General features: G+C 39.8%; 1 protein-coding gene and 1 non-coding gene across 2 annotated transcripts; both read left to right on the forward strand.

The window, feature by feature from the left end:
* The first annotated feature begins 1,131 nt into the window (after positions 1 to 1,131).
* On the forward strand, positions 1,132 to 18,665 carry cmasa (cytidine monophosphate N-acetylneuraminic acid synthetase a). Its single transcript, XM_048268357.1, has 8 exons — positions 1,132 to 2,069; positions 7,188 to 7,330; positions 8,308 to 8,463; positions 10,016 to 10,149; positions 13,385 to 13,479; positions 15,465 to 15,636; positions 16,861 to 17,026; positions 17,339 to 18,665. The coding sequence occupies exons 1-8, from the start codon at positions 1,852 to 1,854 to the stop codon at positions 17,545 to 17,547; spliced, it is 1,293 nt and encodes a 430-aa protein (XP_048124314.1). The 5' UTR covers positions 1,132 to 1,851; the 3' UTR covers positions 17,548 to 18,665.
* On the forward strand, positions 16,031 to 16,171 carry LOC125311101. The gene has a single exon (XR_007196429.1). It is a non-coding gene; the product is annotated as a U4 spliceosomal RNA (small nuclear RNA).
* Positions 18,666 to 27,118: the final 8,453 nt, after the last annotated feature.

Genomic DNA, 27,118 nt, shown 5'->3' on the forward strand with positions numbered 1-27,118 from the left:
ACTAGGCAAAACTGAATTACAGATATCTGTCATCACGTCATTGAAAACAATATTCAACTCGTCACACATCTTAAATGACAATTGCAGATATCTTTAATTCAGTTTTGACTAGACAGAATGAAAGGTAAAGATATATCAAAGGTCATTATGACTAGTGCAAATTATTGTGCAAGACGTTGCTCTTTAGATCCGTAGCAGAGCTCGTCTACTTATTAGACATTCTCTGTCCGTAGGCTAATTTCCCCTCCCCAACATAATCGAAGAAGTGGGCTTATTTCCTTATTTCTATTAATGGAAGAAGAAGAAGCAGTCATGGCTGTAATGTCTTGTTGACATCTAAAATAACTAAAACTCAGGGACACCGTGTGGTTTATTAGACTCTCACGTTATCAACTGGTTTGATCTCTGTTTTGTAGCCTACATAAATTAGTAGGCCTAGGCTACTAAATGCAGTAGCACCATCTACAGTACAGGAAACTCCATTCATAATAGTGTTGGCTGTAATCGAAAAAAATCAAAGCAACATCATCAATTCTTGCTGCCAGCTCCTGTCTTGCATAGGCTGCAGCATTAAAAAGACGATTAAAAACTCCTTCGCCCTCTGGCTGCTCTGACATGGTGCTAATTAGTGCTAATTACAAAGTTAACAGTTAACAGGTGCTATGTGATTTGATGATTTGAACAACAACACGCTCTGCTCCCGCCTAAAGTGGGATGCGGGCCTAATTTGCATTGCAATACAGATATCTCTAACGTCATTTCGCCTAGTCAAAACTCTAATTCAAGATATCTATAATTACATTTTGACTAGGCAGAATGAAAGTTATAGATATCTTCAATTTCAGATATCTCTAATCAAAACTCATTCAAGATATCTATAACTTGATAATAGATATCTACAATCAAATTATGACTATCCCTAACTCCAGTTGGAGATATCTACAATGTCATTTTGACTAGTCATAATTCCATTTACAGATATCTACAATGTCATTTCGCCTAGTCAAAACTTAATTCAAGATATCTGAAAAGGAACATGTAGATATCTTCAATTGAGGTGAATTAAAGATATCTTCAACTGGAGTTGTGACTAGTCAGAATCAAATTGTAGATATGTCTAACTGGAATTACAGATATCTACATTTCAATTGCAGATATCCGTAATTCACATAGTGGATATCTGCAACTGAATTGTAGATATCCGTAATGATAAACCCCATAGAAATGAATGGCAAATGTGGTGTCATTTGTCCTAGGAAGAATGTCTTTGTGGGTATCTGAAATGACAATTATGGATAGGAATAATTTAATTGCGGATATCTGAAATGTTCGTTTTGACTACTAGGCAAAACTGAATTACAGATATCTGCAATAGGCTACATATCCAGTCTATCGGGTACATGTTAAAATGGCTTGCCATACACATGCCAGTCCATAATATAACATAAAATCTTGGTGTGACCATAGGATTTTTGTTTTGCCATAATGAGACTTAATCAGGAAAGTTCTCGTTTTGATATCGTGTTTTGTCCATGCACTCCTTTTCATTTTATTACGGTAAATGGAAGCAGAAGTTGATTGGTTTTTACATTGAATGAACTTCCTGGTCCCTAGGACAGGGTTTCCGACACGTTTTCCAGGGAAGAAATGCTTCGCTAAAGCAGTGTTGTAGTGTTGTTCATGATCGTAACAAAGAAGAAACCTCGTGATAGTCGGCGGAACGAATTCCTGTCAATTCGCCTTAGTAACGTTAGTGTAAACAGCAGTCTTCTCTGGGTTGTAGTTTTCGCTGCAAACGCCACGTCTACTCGGACATAGCCTATCCTTAACGCTACCCACTGTAAGCTAAGTATGGCAGCAGCAAAGAAACGGCCTTTTCTTGGAGGTGAAGATATGGATGGCAAAAAAGTGAAAGGTGACCTTCGTGGAGGCAAACCACACATTGCAGCACTAATTCTTGCGAGAGGAGGCAGCAAAGGAATACCGCTAAAAAACATCAAAATGCTCGCCGGCGTCCCACTCATTGGTTGGGTTCTTCGAGCTGCAGTTGATTCGGAATTGTTTGGCAGGTAGGACTAATATTATTTCCAATGGTTATTACCAGCTCATAATAAATCTGTTTTTTTTTTTTTTTTATAAAAATGCAGTGAATGTTTCGGAAGTTGCTTTCACTGGAAGTCTGGTGTTCATAGGAATCGTGAATCATCTCTTGTAGCCTACTATGTAACCGCTGTCTCGCTATCCGGCAAAAGATTCTTTGGGCGCCGCCATTGGCCGAATACCGGCGCCCATTGACTTACATTGAACACATGTAAACAAAACGTCAATTATGTGCTCAGACTAACGCCGCTGACTTATGACAAAAACCATTCCACTTTGATACGAAACTACATTTTTGTACAACATTTATCCAGCAAAAACAGAATTTGGATCAAGTAATGTGGAGAAATATCGATATTAAGAAAATTGCCGCTGCGTGACGCCGAGTTAATGGCATTTCTTTCCCCTTGTCCATGAGTCACGTATAACAGGTCACGTCGGTGGCCGTTATCCCTCACATGTCAGAGTAATGACATTAAAAAACGTACATTTATATTACATTACAATTTATAAAGGAACGAAATGTCAAAAGAATTAAGCAATATGTTCGCTGGATGACACGAATATTATAAGGAAAAACAAGATTTTTACCGTAATGTCCAGTGAAATTACATATGTTGTGGCGCTATTGCGCGGCACGGCCAGCAGATGACATCATTGCACTACAGCAACCAGGAACCAGCAATAAACCTAGACACTCAAGATTTTAGGGCCGTTGTCAGCCACAACGTACCATCTGAAAATCTAAATTGTGAAGTAGACCTACTCCATAGTCACGTGTGCCTGTTCATTCATTCCATGTCAATAGAACAAACCAAATTAGAATTAGAAGGCTAGTAATGCAATACTCCATACAATACATATGTATATGCATGGATATACTGTATGTGTGTGTGTATATATCTATATATATATATATATACATACACATACACAGAGAGAGAGAGAGAGCAATACAGAACAGGTTGTCGGTCTGAACTGAAGTTAGTGCTGCATGTAAACACACACTTGTCACGCTACATTTATATGTGTATGTATGTAATGTGTGTGTGTATATATATATATATTTATATTTATACAGAGAGAGAGAGGGCAATACAGAAGAGTTTTTGCTGTATGTAAACACACTTGTCACGCTACATTTATATAAATGCACAAATAGGCTGACACCAGACATAATTTCACTGCATTTCTTACTTCCAGTAACTATATGCATGTGACAATACATATTTCCTTGTATCCTTGTAACAGCTGTGCTGCTACAACCTTGTTACTCTTTGATACAGTGGAATAAACCTATTAAGTGTACCAGTTAATTACTTACATGTACATATGACATGTATGTTGTGTCTTCGATGTCTTGGAACAGGTCTACTAATTCACTACATCAACTGTGTTGGTACACACTTATTGCTCTTTGATACAGTGGCATAAGTACTAAGTACTTGGGCAATTCCATGGAAAATTACGTTTTTTCTAACATCCATAACGCTAATAAAATGTGATGGTATGGTATGATGTGAATGATTACATGAAATTTGAGCATTTGCTATTTTTGGCTGAAGAATGTACATGAGAAAAAATGCACAAAAAATGAATAGTAACATTCACATCATACAAATGCAAAGGCATTTCACTGGCGTTATGGATGTGACAAAAAGTCCATTTTCTGTGGAATTGCCCACTTACAATTACATATTACGTTACATGTTGTGTCATTGGTGTCTTGGAACATGTCTGCCATTACCCTACATACTGTAGTACATGTATCAACTGTGTTATTTATTACTCTTTTGATACAGTGGAATGAACCCATTCAAATAAAGTGTACCAGTTAAGTACTTACATGTACATATTATATCCTGTCAATGATGTCATGCATCCTGTAATTGATGTGTTGAAACATGTCTGCTGTTACACCACACAGTACATGTGAATTAGTAGACCTGTTCAAAGACATCGAAGACACAACATGCATGTCATATGTACATGTAAGTAATTAATTGGTACTCTTAATAGGTTTATTCCACTGTATCAAAGAGTAACAAGGTTGTAGCAGCACAGCTGTTACATGTACACTGAAGACAATGAGGCCTTGACTGGAGCTAAGAATGATTTGTATATCAAATCTTTCATGACCAGATTTACCCCATCCAGCAGGTCTCAGGTCAGCTCTTTGCCTCTGATGAAAATGTAGGCAAATTGGCAACGTTTTGTAAAAGCACTCAGTATTACAATGTAACAACTATAGCCTATGTAGGTACCCACAAATACATAATGTAAGTACAATGATAGTACAGTACCTGATAGTACATGTTGTTACACAGGTTGTACCACTGTACCTAATTAGGTAGGTACACTGTAACAGCGACACATTAAAATAAAGTGTTGCCGATGAATTTCCCCAGTAGTGGACAATAAAAACTTGTTGAACAGGTGTGCTGAGCTTTGTTTTTGGCTCTTCGAAGTGTTGTAAGTAAGGTGATGTAAGCAGCCTATAGGCAGGTGGTGAGACAGGTCAAGAAATATGGTGCAGTGAAACACTATACAGTTGATTTTCAGAAGGTGGTTTAGAGTAGTATAAATGAAATATAAATATGTGCACTGTATTACCTTATAAGAGCAGAATAAATATGGCTATGAATAACAATGTCAGTTGATATTATTTTAAATGTTGGTGACACTACATTAATAAGGAGAATACCAATAATAAACAATAATGTGAATGCAATATCAATGGGCAATAAATGCAAATCAACAAATACTAAGACATACAAACAATGACTCAGAACAGCCTAAGTGCATGGTGAACAAATATGTCTTTACACCCCTGTTGACAGGTGCATGCAAAAACACAGAAAGCAGACAAGGATTTTGTTTTTATAACACATGTAATAAGCAATGAACATTTGAAGATGTATTGTTTTGTTCTTCTAACATCAATAGTAGTTGTTCAGAGGTTGTAACATAATGATAAATACATGCTGCCTGTCACATTATGAATATATACCCTGTCTTGTCTTGCACATCAGAAGCAGCAGCACTATGCTATTACATCGTTCACCGTAGGGACTAGTATGAGGGAGACTGAGTTGCCAATCTCTCTTAACAGGTCCTGCATCATATCTACAAATATCTGTTCTGCACAAACATAAGCAGGGTCTGATTTAGCGTGGCAGAGTGCTGATTGACAATAACATGGTTCCCTGCTGTGTTTGGTGGATTCCCATTGATGTTTGTGCATTCTGTTTGACTGTACATTTTATGTGTGGCATCTCATTCCTCAGTTGTCTAACATGTTTTCTGACGGCCACTGATTGCATTAGCAGCTGAAAGACCAACTTGTAACAAGGTCCCAATTGTGGATACACCCATTAACAGTCCTTGCGACCAATGACATCTGGATCAACTACAAACTTTTGATTGATTTTCAACAATGAACAATTAGTTCAGTGTAATATGTTCAGTTCTCTCCCCCATCTTAATAAGTCAACATTATATGATATGACCCTATTTTTACATTATAGCCTACATATGTTATAGCCTAACCCTTATCTATAGGTGACTGATGAGATTCATGTTAGCATATATTCATTGGCCACAATTAACATTGGAGCTATTTCACTGTCGCGAGACCCAGGCGTGCTTGGTAGCCCTAGTAGTCATAGGCCAACATGAGACTTAAGCCCCGTGGTCGTCATGACTTAGGTTAGCCTATGTTCTTACTGTTGTTATTATCTGTAGGACATATTGTCTGTGGAACACAATTGTAGGCTAGGCCTATATTTGATTTTCAGTAAGCTTATATATCAATGATAATGCTTCTTTACTTTTTTGGTGTAATTATTTAGTTTTTTTTTTTTTATCTATGTAGGCTATTTTTTTAATGTTACATTATTATTTTGTTAATACATGGAATAAATCACCACAAACACACGCGACTGTAGCCTATTTGCTTCTTCTGTAGCCTACCCGGCTTGCGCAGCGTGGCTAACAACGCCCATGAAACAATTGTAACCGTCGGCTCCTCGAGGCTTATTACTTAAACGAAGTTAACAGCAGCTATTAGGCCCGAGGTGCAGTGAAATGGCGTCATCTGGTGGTCATACAATTCACTCGCTATTAGACCCGAAGCGCAGGAGAAGTGGATATTCAACCACGCCATCCTTCAGGTCGCAGCGAAACGTATGTGTACTTTATGTGCTGTGTCATGCTGCCATCTAGTGGTTGTGGAATATTTAACACCCATTATAGTTCTGGGAATAGATGTGCCCTCGAATAAATGTACTTTGTTACAAATTATTTGGGTAATCCATCTGATAAATTGCGTTTTTCTTTTTATACTTCGTACCTTTATAAATTAAAGTGTATCATGAAGGTACCTTTTTCAATGTCATTACTCTGACATTCACATTAGTCGACCATAAATTTGGGCAATGGGCACATTGTTAGGGGTTGACACTTTGCATAAGATTTCTCCACATTACTTGATCCAAATTCTGTGATTTTTGTTGTATAAATGTTGTACAATTATGTAGTTTCGTATCAAAGTGGAATGGTTGTTTTCATAAGTCAGCGGCGTTAGTTTGAGCACATAATTGACGTTTTGTTTACATGTGTTCAATGTAAGTCAATGGGAGCCGGAAATCCATAAATAGCGGCGTCCAAAGAATCTTTTGCCGGATAGCGAGACAGCGGTTACTATGTAGCCTACTTGACTTACTTAGTCCTGAATCTGTTTATATAAGTATAAGTATGTTTACTTGTTTGATCCCGTGAGGGAAATTTGGTCTCTGCATTTAACCCAATCGGTGAATTAGTGAAACACAAACAGCACACAGTGAACACACAGTGAGGTGAAGCACACACTAATCCCGGCGCAGTGAGCTGCCTGCTACAATGGCGGCGCTCGGGGAGCAGTGAGGGGTTAGGTGCCTTGCTCAAGGGCACTTCAGCCGCGGCCCACTGGTTAGCACTCTGGACTTGCAACCGGAGGGTTGCCGGTTCGAGCCCCAACCAGTGGGCCGTGGCTGCCCACACATTTTATTCAGTATAACTGTATGGTTTCTGTTTTTATACAAATCTAGCATTTGGGTTTCCACTGACCATGAAAAAATTGAGAAAGTGGCGAGGGCATGGGGAGCCCAGGTACATCGCAGGAGTCCTGAGGTGTCCAGAGACTCATCCAGCTCTTTGGAGACCATTCAGGAGTTCGTTAGACTCAACCCAGGTAGGTTTGCATACTTAAGGGCCAGTTAATATCATACTACATTTCATTAGTGTCTGACATTAGGCCTACATTATTGCCAGAGCCTAAATCACACAGTGACGTTCTGGATGAACCCATATATTTTTTAGAATGTTAATTTCCCAACATTCTTTTCACACTAAGGCACTGTTGTCACTGATGTCTTGCAATAAATTGCTGCCAGTAAAAGTTCTGTTCACTTACATAATCTTGTTGCAGTAAACCATTTTTTTTTTTAAAAAGATACACATAGCTATTATCAGACCGTACCTAACCCAACATGCCACCCAGTTCTTGGCACAGATCATGGTTATCTCTCACTTCAATTACTGCAGCACCCTCCTCACGGGCCTTTCGGCTTGTGTGGAGAAGCCGCTAAAGATGGTCCAGAATGTGGTAGTGCACTAAACCCTAAACTATCAAATTCAGGTCCCTGATGGTTGCTTACAAAGTAATTGCTGGGTCTGCTCCCACTCTCTCAAATCCTCTCATAAAAGCTAATGTTAGCCCCCGGCTGCTACGTTCCACTAAGCAAAATTGCCTGCCACTGCCGCCCTTACACACATGGCAAACCAGACCCTTTTCATTTGCCATTCCCCAATGGTGGAACGACTTACCAAGCGCTACCAGAGCAGGGGTGTCACCCTCTGCATCTTCAAGAAACTCTTGAAAACCCAATTCTTTCGAGAGCAGCCTACCTCCTCTCCTTTTGCAAACATTTCTAGTAATCCAGGCACTTACCATACACTTCCCTTATTACCCTCTTTCTCCTTCCACCACTGTCTTGGATACACTTGACTAGTGCTTATACGCCTGCACTCTCAGTCTTTTAGCAGTTGTATTTATTGCTGTAGTATTTATTATCACGTGTCCTCCTGCGCATAGGAATATTTATTTTACCAAAGGTCAGTGGCGTGCACACAGGTGTTACAAAGCTGTGTCTGTTTACATGCATCTAGGAGTCGACATCATCTGCAACATCCAGGCTACATCTCCTTGTCTGCATCCTCATCATCTGAAGCAGGCACTGGCTAAGATTACAGAGGAGGGATTCGAGTCCGTCTTTTCTGTTGTCCGGCGACATCACTTTCGCTGGAAAGAGGTCAAAAAAGGAGGTATGTGGCAAATTATATGAAGACATTCAGGAATGCAGGCAACTGATAAATGACCAATAAATAGCCAACCAGAGCATTCTGTGCATAGAATAGAATGCATTACCTTTTTTGGCTATTGCTCACTTGTACAGCACAATTAAGTGTGTCTCTGAAACAGTAGGCTACATATAGTGAAGACACATCTAGTAGAATCCTAACCAAGTTTCACCACATTATGCACTGGATATTTAAGAGTACATACACCATATAAAATATGTATAAAATAACAATTAGGAATTTAAAAGTTACAGGTTTTCTATGACTGCTGAAAAATGGCAGATAGTTCACAGCACACTTAAGAGAGAGGAGAGGAGACTCATCAAACCATATCTTAAACTGAGAGTACATGTTATCAAAATGCAATTTTCCAAAGTTGAATTACAAATGTTAGTCTGAAGCCAATCTGAATTAAAATTACCGGTACTTAAAGTATACCACTTGTTAGCATCCAACAGGCACCAGTGTCTACAGGCACAAACATTCCTGACAGCTGTTACCCAAAAGTAAGATTTATACTGGTTAAGAGTCTAGCACATAGAGTTCCTAGTCCAGACTTTTATGGCGGCCTTACATTGTATTTGGTCTGTTTTCAGAGTCGGCGACAAAATTTCCAAAGTCGGACTGAAATCATGGGAGTTGTACTGGAATCGCGGCGCGCTCCCATCAACTAGATCGTTAAGTGTAAGGTGCCAATCTTAGCGGTTTTAAGTCAGTCGGAGACAGTCCTTTTCTAGTTTTGCCGTTACGACAATATCAATATCAAACAACATGTTTGATATTATCGCAAGTCTTTCTAGTCGTGGCTCATGCAAATAGTGACGTGAACTATAAAAACCAATAGTGACCTCTCTCCAACACCAAACAGGAAGGGGCAAAGTAGGCGACAGCTGTAGCCTATATGATTATTTGTTATTTGTCATTTCTTATACATATTTAGTCGGCTCTTCCACGTGACAGAACAACTCTATATCGGTTAGGAATATCACGCATGAAACAATGCTGCAGAAACACGAAAACACAACTTTGAGTTTAGTAGGCTATCATTTCAGTTCCTGTTTATCTATTGCACGATGGGTAATAATTTAAAGGAATCTAGTTGCAGTCTTGTGAATAGTGACCCTGCAAGATCCCTAGTCATTGCAAAATCATAGTCTGTGACTGAAAACTCTACTACTTGTTTTTAGATGTGAGAGGGTCTGAGACTGTAGTCTTTCAAAAATCTTTTCCAAATCTTTGCAAATCAGTCCAAAGTCTGTCGGTGTATGGAGGGCTTTACTTGAGTTCAGTTTTATGTATTTTTAACACAACAGTGGGAGCCAGCACCCCTTGTGGTACCCCTTAAGAGTTGCCGCTGCCTAACCTTTGCCCTTGAACTGTTGAGCAGGGATGGAAATTAGCACCAGCCACCAGTCAAGTGGCTGGTAAATTTCAGACACAAAATAACGATTTCCTATTGAGTGGTTGGTGCATTTTTTACCATTTTAAAAAAAAATTCCCGTCCCGTATTTTACAGAAGGCAGTAGTACACTAGCGCTGAACCTGAACCCCAACAGACGGCTGCGAAGGCAAGACTGGGATGGGGAGCTGTGTGAGAACGGCTCATTTTACATCACCTCCAGGGACCTAATCGAGAAAGGCATCCTACAGGTACGGTCTCTTGCTGTATGACATGACTTTAGTTAGAGTAACACTATGGGCGTGGATCTGTTTCCACAACACGCAGTGCTCCACCATGCTTTCTAATGCCAGCATCATCTATGCATATTTCATAAGAGAAGGTCTCAGAGTATTAATATATGTATAAATGAAATCTCAAAAAAGTTTGTAGAGGGGCACTTCCTGGACTTAAAGCTGTATGTTTGAGGTGCTCTTTGGATGGGAAACTGATTATACAAAAAGAAAACAAAGTTCCAAGGTACTCTTGGTTTTAAATAGTTAAAAAGCCTTTATTTTTGTGGCTTGGTCATATTAAACCTTTAGAGTTTTTTCTGATTGCTTAAGCACATTTTTTGTAACTATGGCTTTTTTTTGCAAAACTCTACACACAAATGGCAAAACCTCTCACCCAATCAGCAAAACATTGTCGTTCTCTTGCAAAAGCTAACACACCTTGCTTAACTCTTTCACACCTTCGTAAAAATGGTGTTTTCGTATCTAATATTAAACACAAGCCATCACAATAGTAAGCACACAATGTGCCAACAACACACTGATGGTATGAATAAAAAACACATCTGGCTTTTGCTTTCTCTGTGCACAAGGTAGACTATGTCAGTTTGAGGTCATACTTTTATCATAGTTCTGTAAACATACAGGGATCCAAACTCTAAGTATTAGTGTTTATTTACACACATCAAAATAAACACAAGTGTGTTTTTTCCAAGTCAAAACACAAAATAGCATTTCACTGAGACAAAAGAAAATCAGTCTACATCGGGTCGTCTCTCAAACTTTCGTCTACATCACATGCAATGTCCTAGTCCAAGGCACCGGGGAAAATATATTCTGGGATGCCGTATCCAGGCCTGACATGACAATATCCCCACATGTGGACTGATTTTTTTGCCTGTAAAAGGGCTATTTCTTTCTCTTCTTACCCTTCCTCTTCCCCTTCTCCATCCTCCTCTTGCTCCTTCTTGTCCTCTTCCTCTAACTTCACCTTCTTGTCATTCTCTCCCTCTCACTTCTTCACCTCCGCATCCTCTTCCTCCTCTTCTTCCTCCTACTTCTTCACCTCCACGTCCTATTTTTCAGCCTCCTCTAATTCTTACTTTTCTCACTCTTCCTGCTCCCTCTATTGTACCCATTGTACATTACCTGTGGCCTATTTATAGTGCTTAGCCGGATTACAAAGTGAACTAATTATCTAAAACAGTTTTCACATGAGAAAGTGTGCCAGAGAGTTGGCAAAATAGTGTAAATAATAGCCATAAATGTGTATAGATTTGCTAGGAGTGTGTTGATAATTTGGAAATTGAGTGTAAAGCAGTGTGTTGTGTTTACAGTTCCGCAAAAAGAGTGCTGTGCAGTGAATTGTGCCTACAGTTGTGCAAAGTGTGTGTGACAAAATTGCAAACTGAGTGCAAAGTAGTGTTTGTGCTTTTGGTTTTGCGAACTCAGTGAGTGGTTTTGCTATATGAATTAATAGTTTTAGGAATTGTGCTATAAGAATCACAGTTGTGTTTAAGCATTCAGAAAAAACTGTAAAACACTCTGACACGCTTCAGCATCAAGCTTTCATCAAGGAGTCAAACAGTTCTGTAGGGGAGGAAAGGTTCTTTTGAAATGACATTCAACCAATCAGAACCTTCCATCTGGAAGAACCGGTGTACCTGTATACATGTGTCTAAAAATAGACCTCAGGTGGCACCCTTGCATCCCACACCGTTCAACAAGAAAAACATCTTCCATATAAACGACATAAAAGAAAAGGTTACAAAACACACTCTAACACCAAACTTATAGTGTAGTACAACAAACCAACACCAAAGAAAGACACTTAAATCTTCATTTAGGCCTGGATATTTAGTTTCTTGTAATTTAGATCCAAAACGTTTCCCGTTGATTTAATTGTCGTTGCCTATTGCCCTTTCTTATGGTAAGTGGAATGTGGTCAAGACCACAGGCCTGTAATGTGGATGGGTCAATAGTGTTCCAGATAGTGTCTTAACATCGGATAGTTGATGTTGCCTGTTTGAATGGCATATTTGTGTTCTACCAGTCTCTCCTGCAAGCTTCTTTGTGTCCTTCCTATGTACAAAACTTGTAGGACTTGCTTGTAAGACTTGCACGTAAGACATTCAAGTCTATAAATGACAAAGGATGTTTTACAGTTAATTAAGTGGTTTATGGTAAGCTGTATTACAATGGGGACATTTGTAGGAACCTTTGGGCTTCGAGCATAACCATGTTTGTTGGTTATCTGGTTTGAGATGACTGCGGACCAGTTTATCCTGTAGAGTAGGACATCTTCTAAAGCTAACTAGAGGTGGTTTAGGGAAGACCTGGCTCAGCACTTCATCACTTTCAATAATAAATTCCTCTTTATAATTTGTTTAATTTGATGGCCTGTGTACTGTATGTAGTGACAAAAAACACTCTATCTTTTGTTTGTTTGGGTATCTTTCTTTGTAACAGGAAAGATCTGTCCACGTGTATGGCTCTAGTGTACCCCTTCTGGTGTGTAGTGTTCCTATAGCCCCGTTCTTGAAAGCGTGTTTGCATTTGGTCCACTTACATTTGGTCTCAAAAACCTCCTGATGGTCACAAATTCTCCTGACCCTTTGGAATGGCCCAAATAGAACATTCTCTTTGCCATTCTACATGCCAAAAGTCACCACCCTAATTGGCTTATTCAGTAGGTTTTCTATATACTGACGTATTATTATGACATATATATTATGATTAATATGGTATTTATTTACACATACATTTACACATTTGCATTGACACATGGTGCCACCCAATGCAGTAAACTTAGGAACTGACCAGCTTTTTCATTCCTCTACTAAACAGTTGGAAAGATTTCAAGTTAAACAGTCCCTGTCCATACCAAGAGGAGATTAGTGTTAGATAGTGAGCCACCTATTTCAGTGAACTTGGAAACCGGTTTGTGACTTGAACTTGGAAGGAAACCAAAGTTCAATCATCATTTAATAATTTGAATGTTGGTACATTTTGAAATATGTGTTCTGTTTTGTAGTCTCTATATTACAACTCGGAATGACAAACAAAACTTTTTTCGCCCATGTTTTCTTTTTTTTTTCTTGCTATTTTATTTGAATGTGAATGTGTCTAATAGCAGTTTGGTTCAACAATAATATACATTTAGTACATCCTGTTGTATCTTTATTGTCATTTCCCTGTGGCTGTGTTCTTGTAGGGTGGTAAGGTTGCCTACTTTGAGATGGGTGCAGAATACAGTGTGGACATTGATGTTGACATCGACTGGCCCGTGGCAGAGCAGCGAGTCCTCAGGTAAGTAGGACTGATGTTTTAGGTAGGAAGGGAAAATTAGGAAAAAAGATTCACATCCAGTTGTCTTCAACAATTAGTAATATCTCTATGATATGATAAATTGGTAACCTAGCACTACAAACCATCCTCAGGAAGGAAGAAGTGGAAAAGCTACCATGGAAGTATCAGGGCATTTCAAGAGAGAAAGAGCAGAATATGACAGCATTATTTGTACTTGTTTGCTCATAAGTGATATCATCAAATAACACTCTGATACCCATGCAGAAAAATGATAATGACCATGACAATGGCGGCCCCTCACGAGAAATCATTCCAACAAATACCCACTACCTAATATGAGTTTTACACCCCTGATTTAAGGTGTAGCACTGCCGAAGAGACTTTTGTTTAATGCTGATGGCTAACATGCATCTGACAGTCTGACAGTTTTTGACAGACAGGATGCTGGCATCAGTTTTTTTCTTACTAAAATATTTTCTTGTCAGTATAGAGTGTATTCCATCTAATTGCGGCCTTACATTGGACGATTTTGGTCTGTTTTCACAGTCGGCGACTAAATTTCCAAAGTCGGACAGAAATCATGGGAGTTGTACTGGAATCGCGGCGCGCTCCCGTCAACTAGATCGTTAAGTGTAAGGTGCCAATCTCAGAGGTTTTAAGTCAGTCGGAGTCAGTCTTTTTCTAGTTTTGCTGTTACGACAATATCAAACATGTTTGATATTATTGCAAGTCTTTCTAGTCGTGGCTCATGCAAATAGTGACGAACAATATAAAAACCAATAGTGACCTCTCTCCAACACCAAACAGGAAGGGGCAAAGTAGGCGACAGCTGTAGCAAGAGACCTGATGAAATCCATGAATATGATAATTTATTATTTAGTTTCTTATATTTTATCATTAGTCGGCTTTTCCACATGACAGAACAACTCTATATCGGTTAGGGATGTCACGCATGAAACAATGCTGCAGAAACACGGAAATATGACTTTGAGTTTAGTAGGCTAGGCTATCATTTCATTTCCTGTTTCTTTAATATCTAGCACGATGGGTAATAATTTAAAGGAATCTAGTTGCAGTCTTGTAAATAGTGACCCTGCAAGATCCCTAGTCATTGCAAGTCATAGTCTGTGACTTTAAACTCTATTACTTGTCTTTAGATGTGAGAGGGTCTGAGACTGTAGTCTTTCAAAAATCGTTTCCAAATCTTTGCAAATCTTTCAAAGTCTATCAGTGTAAGGAGGACTTAAGACAATTCAAAAGTGTTTTGAGATTTCAGAACAAAGGATGCCAAAAACGTGTGGACAGGGTCAGTCTACACACTAACCCTGGCTTCAGTCATCTGAAGTTGCCCAGGGCCTGCTCCCTTAAAACCATGTAGACCCACAGATAGCCATTTTCCACCGACAGAGAACCGGCTCCGTTCCTGTTCACAAACCAACATTTGAACCGGTCGGAGCCGGAATGTCTGAAATTCCTATTGTCTGAAATTTCGACCAAACAACAAACGGTTCGTGGCACTTTGGCACGTGGCACTTTGGTTCGGAGCTTGAACCAGAAAATAGTTGTTTTTTCCTGTGAACCGGAGTGTGCGTAGACAGACAATCCGTTGTGTTTTGCAAGAAAATACATTTAGCAAATAGTATATAGAATAAAGCTCCATAAAAATATCACACGGAGGTCTAATTTGAATGACAGCTAGCTGAACCAATAAGACAACATAATGACCATTAGAATTAACTTGTTATAACTGTTATAGCTATGTGCATCTATTTTGTGAAACCAAGTCCAGGTTAAATTCAGCCGGGATAGCCAAAAATCTTAGCTTAATCCCTTATCTAGGTTTTATGAAATACCCCTCTGGAGATAAAACATGAAAGTGTGTGTGAGTGTGTGTGTGTGTGAGAGAGAGTTGTGAGAGAACTTGTTTGTACTACTAATGTCCCCATGAAATTTATGTATGCTTATTTTTGTGCATATGTCCGTAGGTATGGATACTTTGGCAAGGACAAGCCTGAGGTGGTCCGGCTGCTGCTGTGTAACCTGTCCGGCTGCCTGACTGATGGCCAGATCTACGTGTCTGCAGAGGGCCTGGAGATGGTGTCTCTCAATACCAGAGACAGCATGGGCATTTGCATGCTGCAAAAGGAAGGGGTGGAGGTAAGAGTCTAACGTAGATTAGATCAGCCTTATTGTCTTCCTATGGGTGTGCTGTAGCAAGTATTGTGGAGTGGCCCGTCATACTCGCCCCACCCCCACCTTAACCTCGGCCCTTACTCCCCTGATCATACTCAGTCTCCGCCTACTTGTGCGACTGCATTTCAGCATCCCAGCATGCAACGGTCGGGTGAAAAAATGATCTGTTATATGCTGTAGTAATTGCTGTATTTTGATGTCATCTTGTGGTGCCCACTGCTCTACAACAGCACTTGGGTTGTACTTGTACATGGTTTAGCATAGCATAGGATGGATGCTATTCTTTAGATAGTTGAGCTCACCAGCTTTGTGATGACTTGCCCACACCCGATCCCAGAACACATTCCCATCTCCAGTCATCTCTGCGCAGTGGCAGTATCGTAGCCTATGAGGTTTATCCGAGGCGCGATTATTGCTAGTTGAAAACTTTACCCAATACCCTGCCTTGACGACTTGAAATATAGTCGGCAATGGCAATTTTTGGTGGTCTCCAAGGAGACTGTTTGGTTGTTGAAAGAAACGTAAATCAGTGTTCATGTCGGGTTCGGCGCTTTGTGGGCTGTGCGACTTTGGTGACCTTCCGAACAGTGAGGTAGGAATAGCCTACCTGGTCGTCAACTCTCTGGCACTTTTTGGCCAGGTCAGAGCAGCAAATTTCGTCTCGGTTCTATTTGGCAATGTACCAGCTGAAGGGAGATATGCATCTAAATATTTTCCCTTTACTCTGGATGTAGTATAGCAAGCAAGTATTGTGGAGTGGCCCGTCATACTCGCCCCACCCCCACCTTAACCTCGGCCCTTACTCCCCTGATCATACTCAGTCTCCACCTACTTGTGCGACTGCATTTCAGCATCCAAAGAAAGACAGAAGCGTGAATTAAGTGTCCTGTCATGTTCAGCACTTTCAACATCAGATGTCAGTATTATACTGGCGTTGTTACGTCATCTTTCAGGCGACTGATGTGATAAATGTTTGTAAGAGTAAGCATTCGGAATGCTGCATTCCAAACAGCGGTTCAGAAGTAGCTTACTTGAGGGGTATAAAATTACAATTTTACATCAGCAGACCCCACAACAGAAACAGACAAGAAACATGTAACCAATTGACACAAACAGTAAAATAAATGATTGCAACAAGTACATGAGTTGAGATGTAACTGTTTCCCCCTCTCCCCCCTCCGACTCTAGGTAATCGTCATCTCTTCCATTGATAACCCAATACCTAAGGTCATGGTGGAGAAACTGTCCAAACAGATCGGCTGTGAGATCAGGCACAATGTGGAGGACAAGCTGTCGGAGGTGGACAAACTAAGGAAGGAGCGTGAATTGGTGTGGAAGGAAGTTGCCTATATGGGTACGTTTCAGGGATGGAAATTAGCATCAGCCACCAGCCAAATGCTGGTAAAATATGAAAGTGGCTGGTAGATTTCAGAGACAAAATAATGATTTGCTATTGAGTGGCTGGTGAATGGTGAATGTTCTCAGTTATCTGTCTGTGGCTGGTGTATGTTCTACAGCAAAGATGGTGTTTACACTATGTTTGTCTCCAGTCTTCCATAAACAATTCAACAATTATATTAATAGATCAATATTACTGGATGCTCTCATGTCAGCAGACACTGGTTGTGCGGTTTGATATCTGATGTTGTCTATGTCCTGACGGTAGGGAATGACGAGCCTGACGTGCAGTGTCTGAACCTGTCAGGCCTGAGTGCAGTACCACAGGATGCCACATTGGTGTCGCGCAACGCCGCCAAGTACGCCTGCCACAGTGCAGCCGGGCGTGGAGCGCTCCGTGAGTTCGCCGAGCACATCCTCCTGCTCAAGAAGAAGGCGAAATCTCAGATGGAACAAGACCGTATTCCCCGGGACTAGAGAACCGTATTCTACAGAATGTCAAACACAAACGCTGTTTTGAAGTGCAGAGAAGAGGTTTCAAATTCAGAAAGATAATACGTAGTTAAAGTCCAGAGAGATGATTTTGTTTCATTTTCTATGGATTTAAAAAAAAAAAAAAAACTTTTTTCATGAAGGTTTTGTGGGGATGCCCATAATGGTTTGTCTGTTTGTCTTAGCTCTTTGGGATTCAGAATGTAATTGTGCAATAATAAGCATCACTGCTGTTCTACATCCTCTACTCATTTGTACCTTGTGTCATGATTTCTGTTTCTCACTATAATTTGAATCAGCGAGATAGTCCCTAATAAGGGCCCAGAGTTTGTAAGTGCAGTGTTACTCGGCCTTCCACCAAATGGCCAGAGGTGAATACTACAAAGCAAGGTTTGTAGTAAGGCAAGCAACTTCATGAGTAACCGCTGATCTCCAAACAACATGCTTTTTTACAAACAATAGGTGCTTAGTGCAGTGTTCTTTTAGAGATCAACGGTTATTCCCAAAGTTACCCGGGATAACCCGTTTCCTTGCTGAATAGTGCAACCTTCAGTTACTGGGTCATACTTGTCTTGCCTGGCTTTCTGTGAGCATGGCTTGATAAGAAAGCTAATAGTAAAATGATCACTAAAAGTCAGTCCAACAATCTATGGGGGGATGCAACAGCAGCCAAATGGCAGAGGGACATAGGTCTACATCACTGACACCTTAGACTTGGTTGATAAACCAAACTAAACTGCCCTTTATTAACTGATTTTTTTATTGGGCTTACAGTGTCACTTGAATCATGCATGCACAAATCAATGTGAAGAATGTCTGAATGTCAATCATTATTTTTTGTTACCACTTCATCTGTGAAACGATGCCAGATGTATTGGCTGATGCACTGTCTTTAAAAAGTTGTCATAGAACAGTGTTGATTTTAGTTGAGTGGATGGATGTACTGAATTTGAGGCTGTAGGGTCAACACAAAAACACACAGAAGATGATTATGATTGGTCATGTTGGATCATGTGGAGTTTGTAGAAAATATTTATGGGAAAAATGGGCAATCTATATATTAATAATGTCTGTTCAATAAACATGTATTTCTTTGAATTTGACTGGCTGATCATATCTGGCATTTCTTTTCTTGATAAATCTCATGCCGATGTGATAAATTATCACTAAATGGCCATACTGCATCATAGATGACAATTTAGAAGACAAGACAAGGAATAGCCTACCTGGTTGTCAACTCTCCGGCGCTTTTTGGGCAGGTCAGAGCCCATTTCGTCTCGGTTCTATTTTGCAATGTACCAGCTGAAGGGTGAGCTATCCAGCCCCTGACAGAATTGGGCCTTTTGGCTCCCGAAACAAGGAAGAGATTGTGTGCGCACACAAACGAGCCTACGTCAAAGAATCTCCGGAGAGTTACAGATGTTCGATGCTGGGTCTGGGTGGGGGATCACCATCACTGGGTTTGCTAAATTGGACAATCTGTCAAAGTTTGAGACCAGTCACTTTAAGATAACCAATCAGGAACATGACTCTATGAGTTTTTGTCTCGACATGTATGTCTAGGTATGTCTATGTATGTTTTGTCTCAACATGTATGTCTAGGTACATCTATGTATGTTTTGTCTCAACATGTATGTCTAGGTACATCTATGTCTATGTATGTTTCTGACCTATGGGTTATGTGTATGTGTGCTTCGCAATTGTCTGCTAAAGGTGCTCTCTGATACTAACATGTCAGAGTGTCAACCTGTCCCTGCTTGAACTACAATTTGGCATAGTTGGTTCGGAGCTACGAAGCTATTTGAATCTAAGAAAACATCCACCTCATCTGCGTTGTTAAGGGAAATTTAACTTACTTGGCAGCTTGTCTGTCTGTGGCAGCCACACATGGTCAGCAGCATTAGTTGGGCCAAACTAAGATAAAGGTGGGGGCGCCTATTCAAAACATCCCAGTGCTGCTAACATTGTGTGTCAGCCAATCAAATATACCACAAAATAATTAGGAGAAAGAATGTGTCTAAAACTATAGGCATGTTATGTGTGTTGTATGTATTGCAACTAAAGACTGAGTCCGTTTTGTCTTTGTCTTCTCTCCTGTCAGTCGACATGAGGCCTGTGAGAGTGAGTGTGTGTGTTGACCAGCTGATATGCATGAAGGTCACATATCTGTTACAGACTAACTGAGAATACACATAAGAAAGATGCATCTGACTGTTAACTGTATTGAATTGTTTTTTTTGCTTCCTCTCAATAAGATAATTATTTTTGTTTTAACTTGGGATTCAAACTTGTTTGATTTACTGAACTATTCTCAACTAAACTGAAGCCAAGATTTTGTTAAGTGTCTGAAGTCTAACTCCTCTCCTGTTGAGTTGTTCCTTTTCACAAAGGTAAAGGATATTCTGTGGTCACCATTGAGGGCACTCTTGCTGGTACGGAAAACACTAACACACTTAACCATAAGGTACAGATCTTCTCTGACTTAGCAAGTGAAAAGAGAGAGAGAGTGGAGAAGAGAAAAGACATTTATTACACTTGAATTATGAAGTTAAAGATATTTTATATCTAAGTTCGACCAATTTGAAGGTGTTGCTTGTCAGAGGAGTCTTAACTTCTCTATTAAAATGACGCTTTGACGTTGATAGCATACCATATTAATTCAGTCAAGAGTTACTTCTCTTACAGAGTGGCAACATGTTTTGGTTTGGTTTGTGTTTGGTCAACATGCCTTAATTATTTTATTTTGTTTGTTTTCCTGTCAATGCTAAAAGAGACACGTACAGCCCTTGTTTGATATTGTTAGATTTGTCAGTTTGGAAAATTATATGCCATTGAATTACAATTGTCATTGAATAATTTCTACAGTCCTAAGTGTTTGTTTTTCCTTTGGAACAAAATGGAGGGGGGTGATCTTTCAGTCCTGGTTCTGGGGATGGGCCTCTGGAAACACCCGTAAGGGAGCTGAACACGCAGCAACGGGTAAACCAGAGACTTACAAGCAGACCAGGGCTGTTAGGTTGCTACAGCCCATCTTATTTTTTCCCCCCTGGTGATTCAGGCCCTAGCCCTAGAATAAGATATAATCAGAGAAGCCTGAGATTATAAAATATGAGAGATCTGTCGGCAAGGCCGCTAGACCCTGCTCACAACAAGTAAGGTAACAAACCACCAACATTTGATTAAGTGACTACCCATTGGGAGTTTAGTCACGCTTGAATTATATGATTATGGGTGTAGTTACGCTTGACTTATGTAGCCACTGAAGTATATAAGCACTCTTAGAATATAAAGCTCCTTGTTTCAACCAGCTGTGTCATACTATCCTCATTCTTTGCAAAGATTCAATATAATTGGATGATTTTGATCACTGGCTCCTGTCTCATCTTCTTGATTCCGAATTGATTTACCTAACAGAATTGCGAGAGGTCCCAGGATCCCAACATCTGGGGTCAGAACCAGCTGAAAAACCATACACGGTGAGGTCTGGGACCTTGGATTTGGAATCCTGAAAGCCCTTGGTTGTCTGAGACAGCAAGGCGAGATGGCTGATCTTCTGACTCCCGGTGACGGGATCCTACTGAAAGGGATCCTAAGACGTCAGAGCGAGAACCAGTGATCAACCAAAAGGCAAACGTTTGGTGAGTAAAATAAAAAATAAAAAAAATCTCCTCCGTAGGGAGTCAAGACTATTTTGTATTAGTAGTCTTTGGATGAAAAGAAAACCAGAGCGAGCAGGCTCAGGGTTGATTCACCCTAAATAGAAAAACTAGGGCTATTTGGTAGCAGTAGTCTTTGGAAGAAAAAAAAACTCAAACACTCGCTCAGGGGTGAATCATTGTAAATAAATAAATAATAATAATAATAGAAAAACCTACGTTTATAAGATCCTTTTGATATTTATAAGGACCTCTGCGTAGTGCTCATTGGTGAGGAAAGGAACAGTTTTACATGTTATTTGTGATGATCTAAAGTGTATATTTACATGGTTAGCCTCAAATTAAATTGAATTAATCAACGACTAAAATGTCATAGGGTCACAAGTTCCTACATCCTCCTCCAGTGTTTTATATACATTTTGATATCTCCGCCTAGGAATATCTGTTGTTTTAATTAAATTGAGTGAAGCTTTGCAGGAAAAATGAAATGTTGTGTGCTGTGTTATAAAGAGTGTTAGAAGCCTGGACCAAAGCATCAAGGCCATCCTTGCTCTCCCCAATCCACTACAAGTCACAGGAGCACATATGCGAGGCGATGGGTATGTGAATTATATCAGATTACATATTCCAGTTTTAGGTTAGATGTTCCATTTGAAGGCCCCATAGAAAGTATGACCATTTTGCTTAAATACAGGCTAATTGTTTCTCCAAACTTCCTGCTCCCCATGCTAATAGAACCTGACCCAAGTTATCCTGTTCCACGTGTAGGCCGCAAACACTGGAAGCCATGCGGACACTATGTTCCTGCTTCAAGGTAGATACAGATGTTTTTTGACTGTTGATTGGCTAGGTGTGTAGGCCGTGAGCCCTGCCAGGTCCTGCTTTGAGTGAAGCCACCATACACTATGGTGAGCGACTGGCTGAATGGGCGACAGTGGAAGACAGACAGGTTCTGAGGGCAGAGAAGGTTCTGGAGAGGGGCACAAGTGGCAGAACTTATAGCTTGGACAAATGTATTACAGTTTTTTCTGAATGCTTAAACACAACTGTGATTCTTATAGCACAATTTCTAAAACTATTAATTCTTATAGCAAAACCACTCACTGAGTTCGCAAAACCAAAAGCACAAACACTGCTTTGCACTCAGTTTGCAATTTTGTAACACACACTTTGCACAACTGGAGGCACAATCCACTGCACAGCACTCTTTTTGCGGAACTGTAAACACAACTGACTGCTTTACACTCAATTTCCAAATTATCAACACACTCCTAGCAAATCTATACACATGTATGGCTATTATTTACACTATTTTGCCAACTCTCTGGCACACTTTCTCATGTGAAAACTGTTCACTTTGCAATCAGCCTAAGCACTATAAATAAGCCACAGGTAATTTACAATGGGTACAACAGAGGGAGCAGGAAGAGTGCGTAAGAATTAGAGGAGGCCGAAGAATAGGATGTGGAGGTGAAGAAGTAGGAGGAAGAAGAGGAGGAAGAGGATGCAGAGGTGAAGAAGTGAGAGGGAGAGGATGACAAGGACAAGGAGATGAAGTTGGAGGAAGAGGACAAGGAGGAGCAAGAGGAGGACGAGGAGGGGAAGAGGAAGGGTAAGAAGAGAAAGAAATAGCCCTTTTACAGGAAAAAAAAATAGTCTACATGTGGGGATATTATCATGTCAGGCCTGGATATGGCATTCCAGAATATTTTTTCCCTGGTGCCTTGGACTAGGACATTGCATGTGATGTAGATGAAATTTTGAGAGAGACGACCCGATGTAGACTGATTTTTTTTTGTCTTAGTGAAATTGCTATTTTGTGTTTTGACTTGGAAAAACACACTTGTGTTTGTTTTGATGTGTGTAAATAAACACCAATACTTGAAGTTTGGATCCCTGTATGTTTATACAACTATGACAAAAGTATGACCTCAAACTGAAATAGTCTACCTTGTGCACAGAGAAAGCAAAAGCCAGATGTGTTTTTTATTCATACCATCAGTGTGTAGTTGGCACATTGTGTGCTTATAATTGTGATGGCTTGTGTTTACTGTTTGATATGAAAACACCATTTTTACAAAGGTGTGAAGAGTTAAGCAAGGCGTGTTGGCTTTGGCAAGAGAACTAGAATGTTTTGCTGATTGGGGTGAAAGGTTTTCCTATTTGTGTGTAGAGTTTTGCAAAAAAAGCCATAGTTAGAAAAAATGTGCTTAAGCAATCAGAAAAAACTGTAAGCATTGCTCCACAATCTCGTGCTTCTGGCAGTGACAACACTGACAAGAGTTGAAGCATATCAGTTAAATTCATACTTGGCGGTCAGTTTAGCAAAGTTGTAATCTTACCAACAGCAGTGAATTTATCAAATTGTTGATGCTATGACGCACTTAGCTCTTAATAGGACACAGTGTTATACGCCAACGCCACAACATTTTAGCTAAGGGAATCATATCATAAGGGGGAGTCTGATTACAGTAAGAGTAGTCTGATAACATAGACAGCTAGCTCTTGCAGTGTATCAAGTTATGATTAAAGATAGCTTTTTTCTTTCATGGAGCATGAGAGGTTGTTGATGTTCACTTCATTATTCTGAACTAATATTGAACTAATAGGTTCATATGTTTATTACAGTAACAACACACCCGCAGTTGTTATATTGGTATTATTATTTTTTTTCTCATCACTGACATGGAAAATATTTTTACAACTGTTTTTACAGCTATGCAAACCAGTGTCAAGATGATAATGTGGTATGATGGCATACATACTAGACTATATTGTTTACAATTATTTTTGATACAGCAATGCAATAAAATAAAATACAAATTTCATTTGTTTCAGACGTTCAGAATATGTTCAGAATAAAGTGCTAACCAAATTCTTTAAAACACGCCTTTAGGCCTGCTTTAAACAATGTCGGGAAAAAAAGAGTTATTTATAGCTTTGCTGTATGATAAACAATTTTTGATATGAGGCACAGACACAAAAAAGAGTATCCATGATCATGTGAATTTATATTTCATTGCTAATTAATTACTCATTTGGTGACTGACCATAGAGCAGTATTGCAATTGAAATTGTTTTAATAATGTTACCTGAAACTTAGGAAGCACTATGCTAGGGCCTTGGGCCCAGATTTGTATATCTCTGTGTTTTGTTTCAGGTGCAATCAGTGGTCAAAAGGGGGAGCCTTACAGACTACTCTTTTTTTCTTTTTCTTTTTTTGTCTATTGTTTCATTTTCCCCTAGAACTGTTTGGTTATTGTTTTATCACTGGTACTCTGTGGTATGTAATTTATTTATTTTTTCACACCCTGTGAGAAATCAAGACAGTCAGGGCCACTTTTAAACATGTAACCATGTTGTTTAATTTGACTCATTTCCTTTATTGGGTTCTATTTGAGAATTGTTGAGAGACATTTCTTATATGTTTTGGTTTTATATTCAGCTTTGCCTAAGTATTATACACATGGTAAAGAGACAATTGCTGCATTACTCTCAGTTACAGTTTTTTCTGATTGCTTAAGCACATTTTTTTGTAACTATGGCTTTTTTTGCAAAACTCTACACACAAATAGGAAAACCTTTCACCCAATCAGCAAAACATTCTAGTTCTCTTGCAAAATCCAACACACCTTGCTTAACTCTTCACACCTTCGTAAAAATGGTGTTTTCGTATTAAACAGTAAACACAAGCCATCACAAAAATAAGCACACAATGTGCCAACTACACACTGATGGTATGAATAAAAAACACATCTGGCTTTTGCTTTCTCTGTGCACAAGGTAGACTATGTCAGTTTGAGGTCATACTTTTGTCATAGTTGTATAAACATACAGGGATCCAAACTTCAAGTATTGGTGTTTATTTACACACATCAAAACAAACAGAAGTGTGTTTTTCCAAGTCAAAACACAAAACAGCAATTTCACTGAGACAAAAAAATCAGTCTACATTGTGTCGTCTCTCTCAAAATTTTGTCTACATCACAATGCAATGTCCTAGTCCAAGGCACCAGGGAAAATATATTCTGGAATTCCATATCCAGGCCTGACATGACAATATCCCCACATGTAGACTGATTTTTTGCCTGTAAAAGGGCTATTTCTTTGTCTTACCCTTCCTCTTCCCCCTCCTCGTCCTCCTCTTGCTCCTCCTTGTCCTCTTCCTCTAACTTCACCTCCTTGTCCTTGTCATCTTCTCCCTCTCACTTCTTCACCTCTGCATCCTCTTCCTCCTCTTCTTCCTCCTACTTCTTCACCTCCACGTCCTATTCTTCGGCCTCCTCTAATTCTTACGCACTCTTCCTGCACTCTCCATTGTACCCATTGTACATTACCTGTGGCTTATTTATAGTGCTTAGGCTGATTGCAAAGTGAACTAATTATCTAAAACAGTTTTCACATGAGAAAGTGTGCCAGAAAGTTGGCAAAATAGCGTAAATAATGTAAATAATGTGTATAGATGTGCTAGGAGTGTGTTGATCATTTGGAAATTGAGTGTAAAGCAGTGAGTTGTGTTTACAGTTCTGCAAAAAGAGTGCTGTGCAGTGGATTGTGCCTCCAGTTGTGCAAAGTGTGTATGACAAAATTGCAAACTGAGTGCAAAGCAGTGTTTGTGCTTTTGGTTTTGCGAACTCAGTGAGTGGTTTTGCTATATGAATTAATAGTTTTAGAAATTGTGCTATAAGAATCACGGTTGTGTTTAAGCATTCAGAAAAAACTGTAATTAGTAGGCTTATTCTGATTCAAACAGATTTGTGCTATTGTTTGGTGTCAAAAGCTTCAAATCTTTTAAAGGGGGACTTGAGAGTATTGGATTCAGAACTTATTATTTTTATATACATGTGATTTATGTCCTGATGCCTCTAAATCGGTTGTTAATCTGAAAAGGTGGTACACCAATGGGATTATCCCAACCTGATATAGAAATGATATAGACGAGTTTCTGAATAGTTTAGGGGGATGGACCAAATATATTATTTTTGATTTACTAGCTCTTGTTCTGATTGTCAGGATGGTTTGCTTTTTGATTTACAGTGGTTGTTATTCTACACCAATCATGTGTTAGCCTGACAAGCCAGACCCACATTAAAATGTAGGGTCTGGGCACTCACCGTTCGCAGTGCTCAGTCCGAGGGGCGGGATAATCAGTTGTCTTTCAAATTCCCTCTGCACGCAGTAGGACAGCGGCAGCGCTATGAGTCCCATGCGTTTCCCACCAGCGGAGCTAGTTGGCTAGTTCAAACGTTTGCCAACTTAATAAAAGCTTAACTCGTGTCACACTGTTCGCCAGTAGCAACATCCATCTTATTTGTTTTCAAGTACTGTTTGGTTGTTGAAAGAAACGTAAATCAGTGTTCAATCGGGTTTGGCTTTGTGGGCTGTGCGACTTTGGTGACCTTCGAACAGTGAGGTAGGAATAGCCTACCTGGTGTCAACTCTCCGGCTTTTTGGCCAGGTCAGAGCAGCAAATTTCGTCTCGGTTCTATTTGGCAATGTACCAGCTGAAGGGAGATATGCATCTAAATATTTTCCCTTTACTCTGGATGTAGTATAGCAAGCAAGTATTGTATAGTGGCCCGTCATACTCGCCCCACCCCCACCTTAACCTCGGCCCTTACTCCCCTGATCATACTCAGTCTCCGCCTACTTGTGCGACTGCATTTCAGCATCCCAGCATGCAACGGTCGGGTGAAAAAATGATCTGTTATATGCTGTAGTAATTGCTATATTTTGATGTCATCTTCTGGTGCCCACTGCTCTACAACAGCACTTGGGTTGTACTTGTACATGGTTTAGCATAGCATAGGATGGATGCTATTCTTCAGATAGTTGAGCTCACCAGCTTTGTGATGACTGTTGCCCACACCCGGTCCCAGAACACATTCCCATCTCCAGTC

The sequence above is a fragment of the Alosa alosa genome, chromosome 17 (genome assembly GCF_017589495.1).
Source record: "Alosa alosa isolate M-15738 ecotype Scorff River chromosome 17, AALO_Geno_1.1, whole genome shotgun sequence".
Taxonomy (NCBI): Eukaryota; Metazoa; Chordata; class Actinopteri; order Clupeiformes; family Clupeidae; genus Alosa; species Alosa alosa.

Excerpts from the sequence above, each read along its gene's own strand:
- cmasa (XM_048268357.1), top strand. The coding sequence starts at position 1,852 with ATGGCAGCAGCAAAGAAACGGCCTTTTCTTGGAGGTGAAGATATGGAT. Across the intron at positions 7,331-8,307 it reads GTTCGTTAGACTCAACCCAG|GAGTCGACATCATCTGCAAC; the intron begins GTAGGTTTGCAT and ends ACATGCATCTAG. Across the intron at positions 15,637-16,860 it reads TGCAAAAGGAAGGGGTGGAG|GTAATCGTCATCTCTTCCAT; the intron begins GTAAGAGTCTAA and ends CTCCGACTCTAG.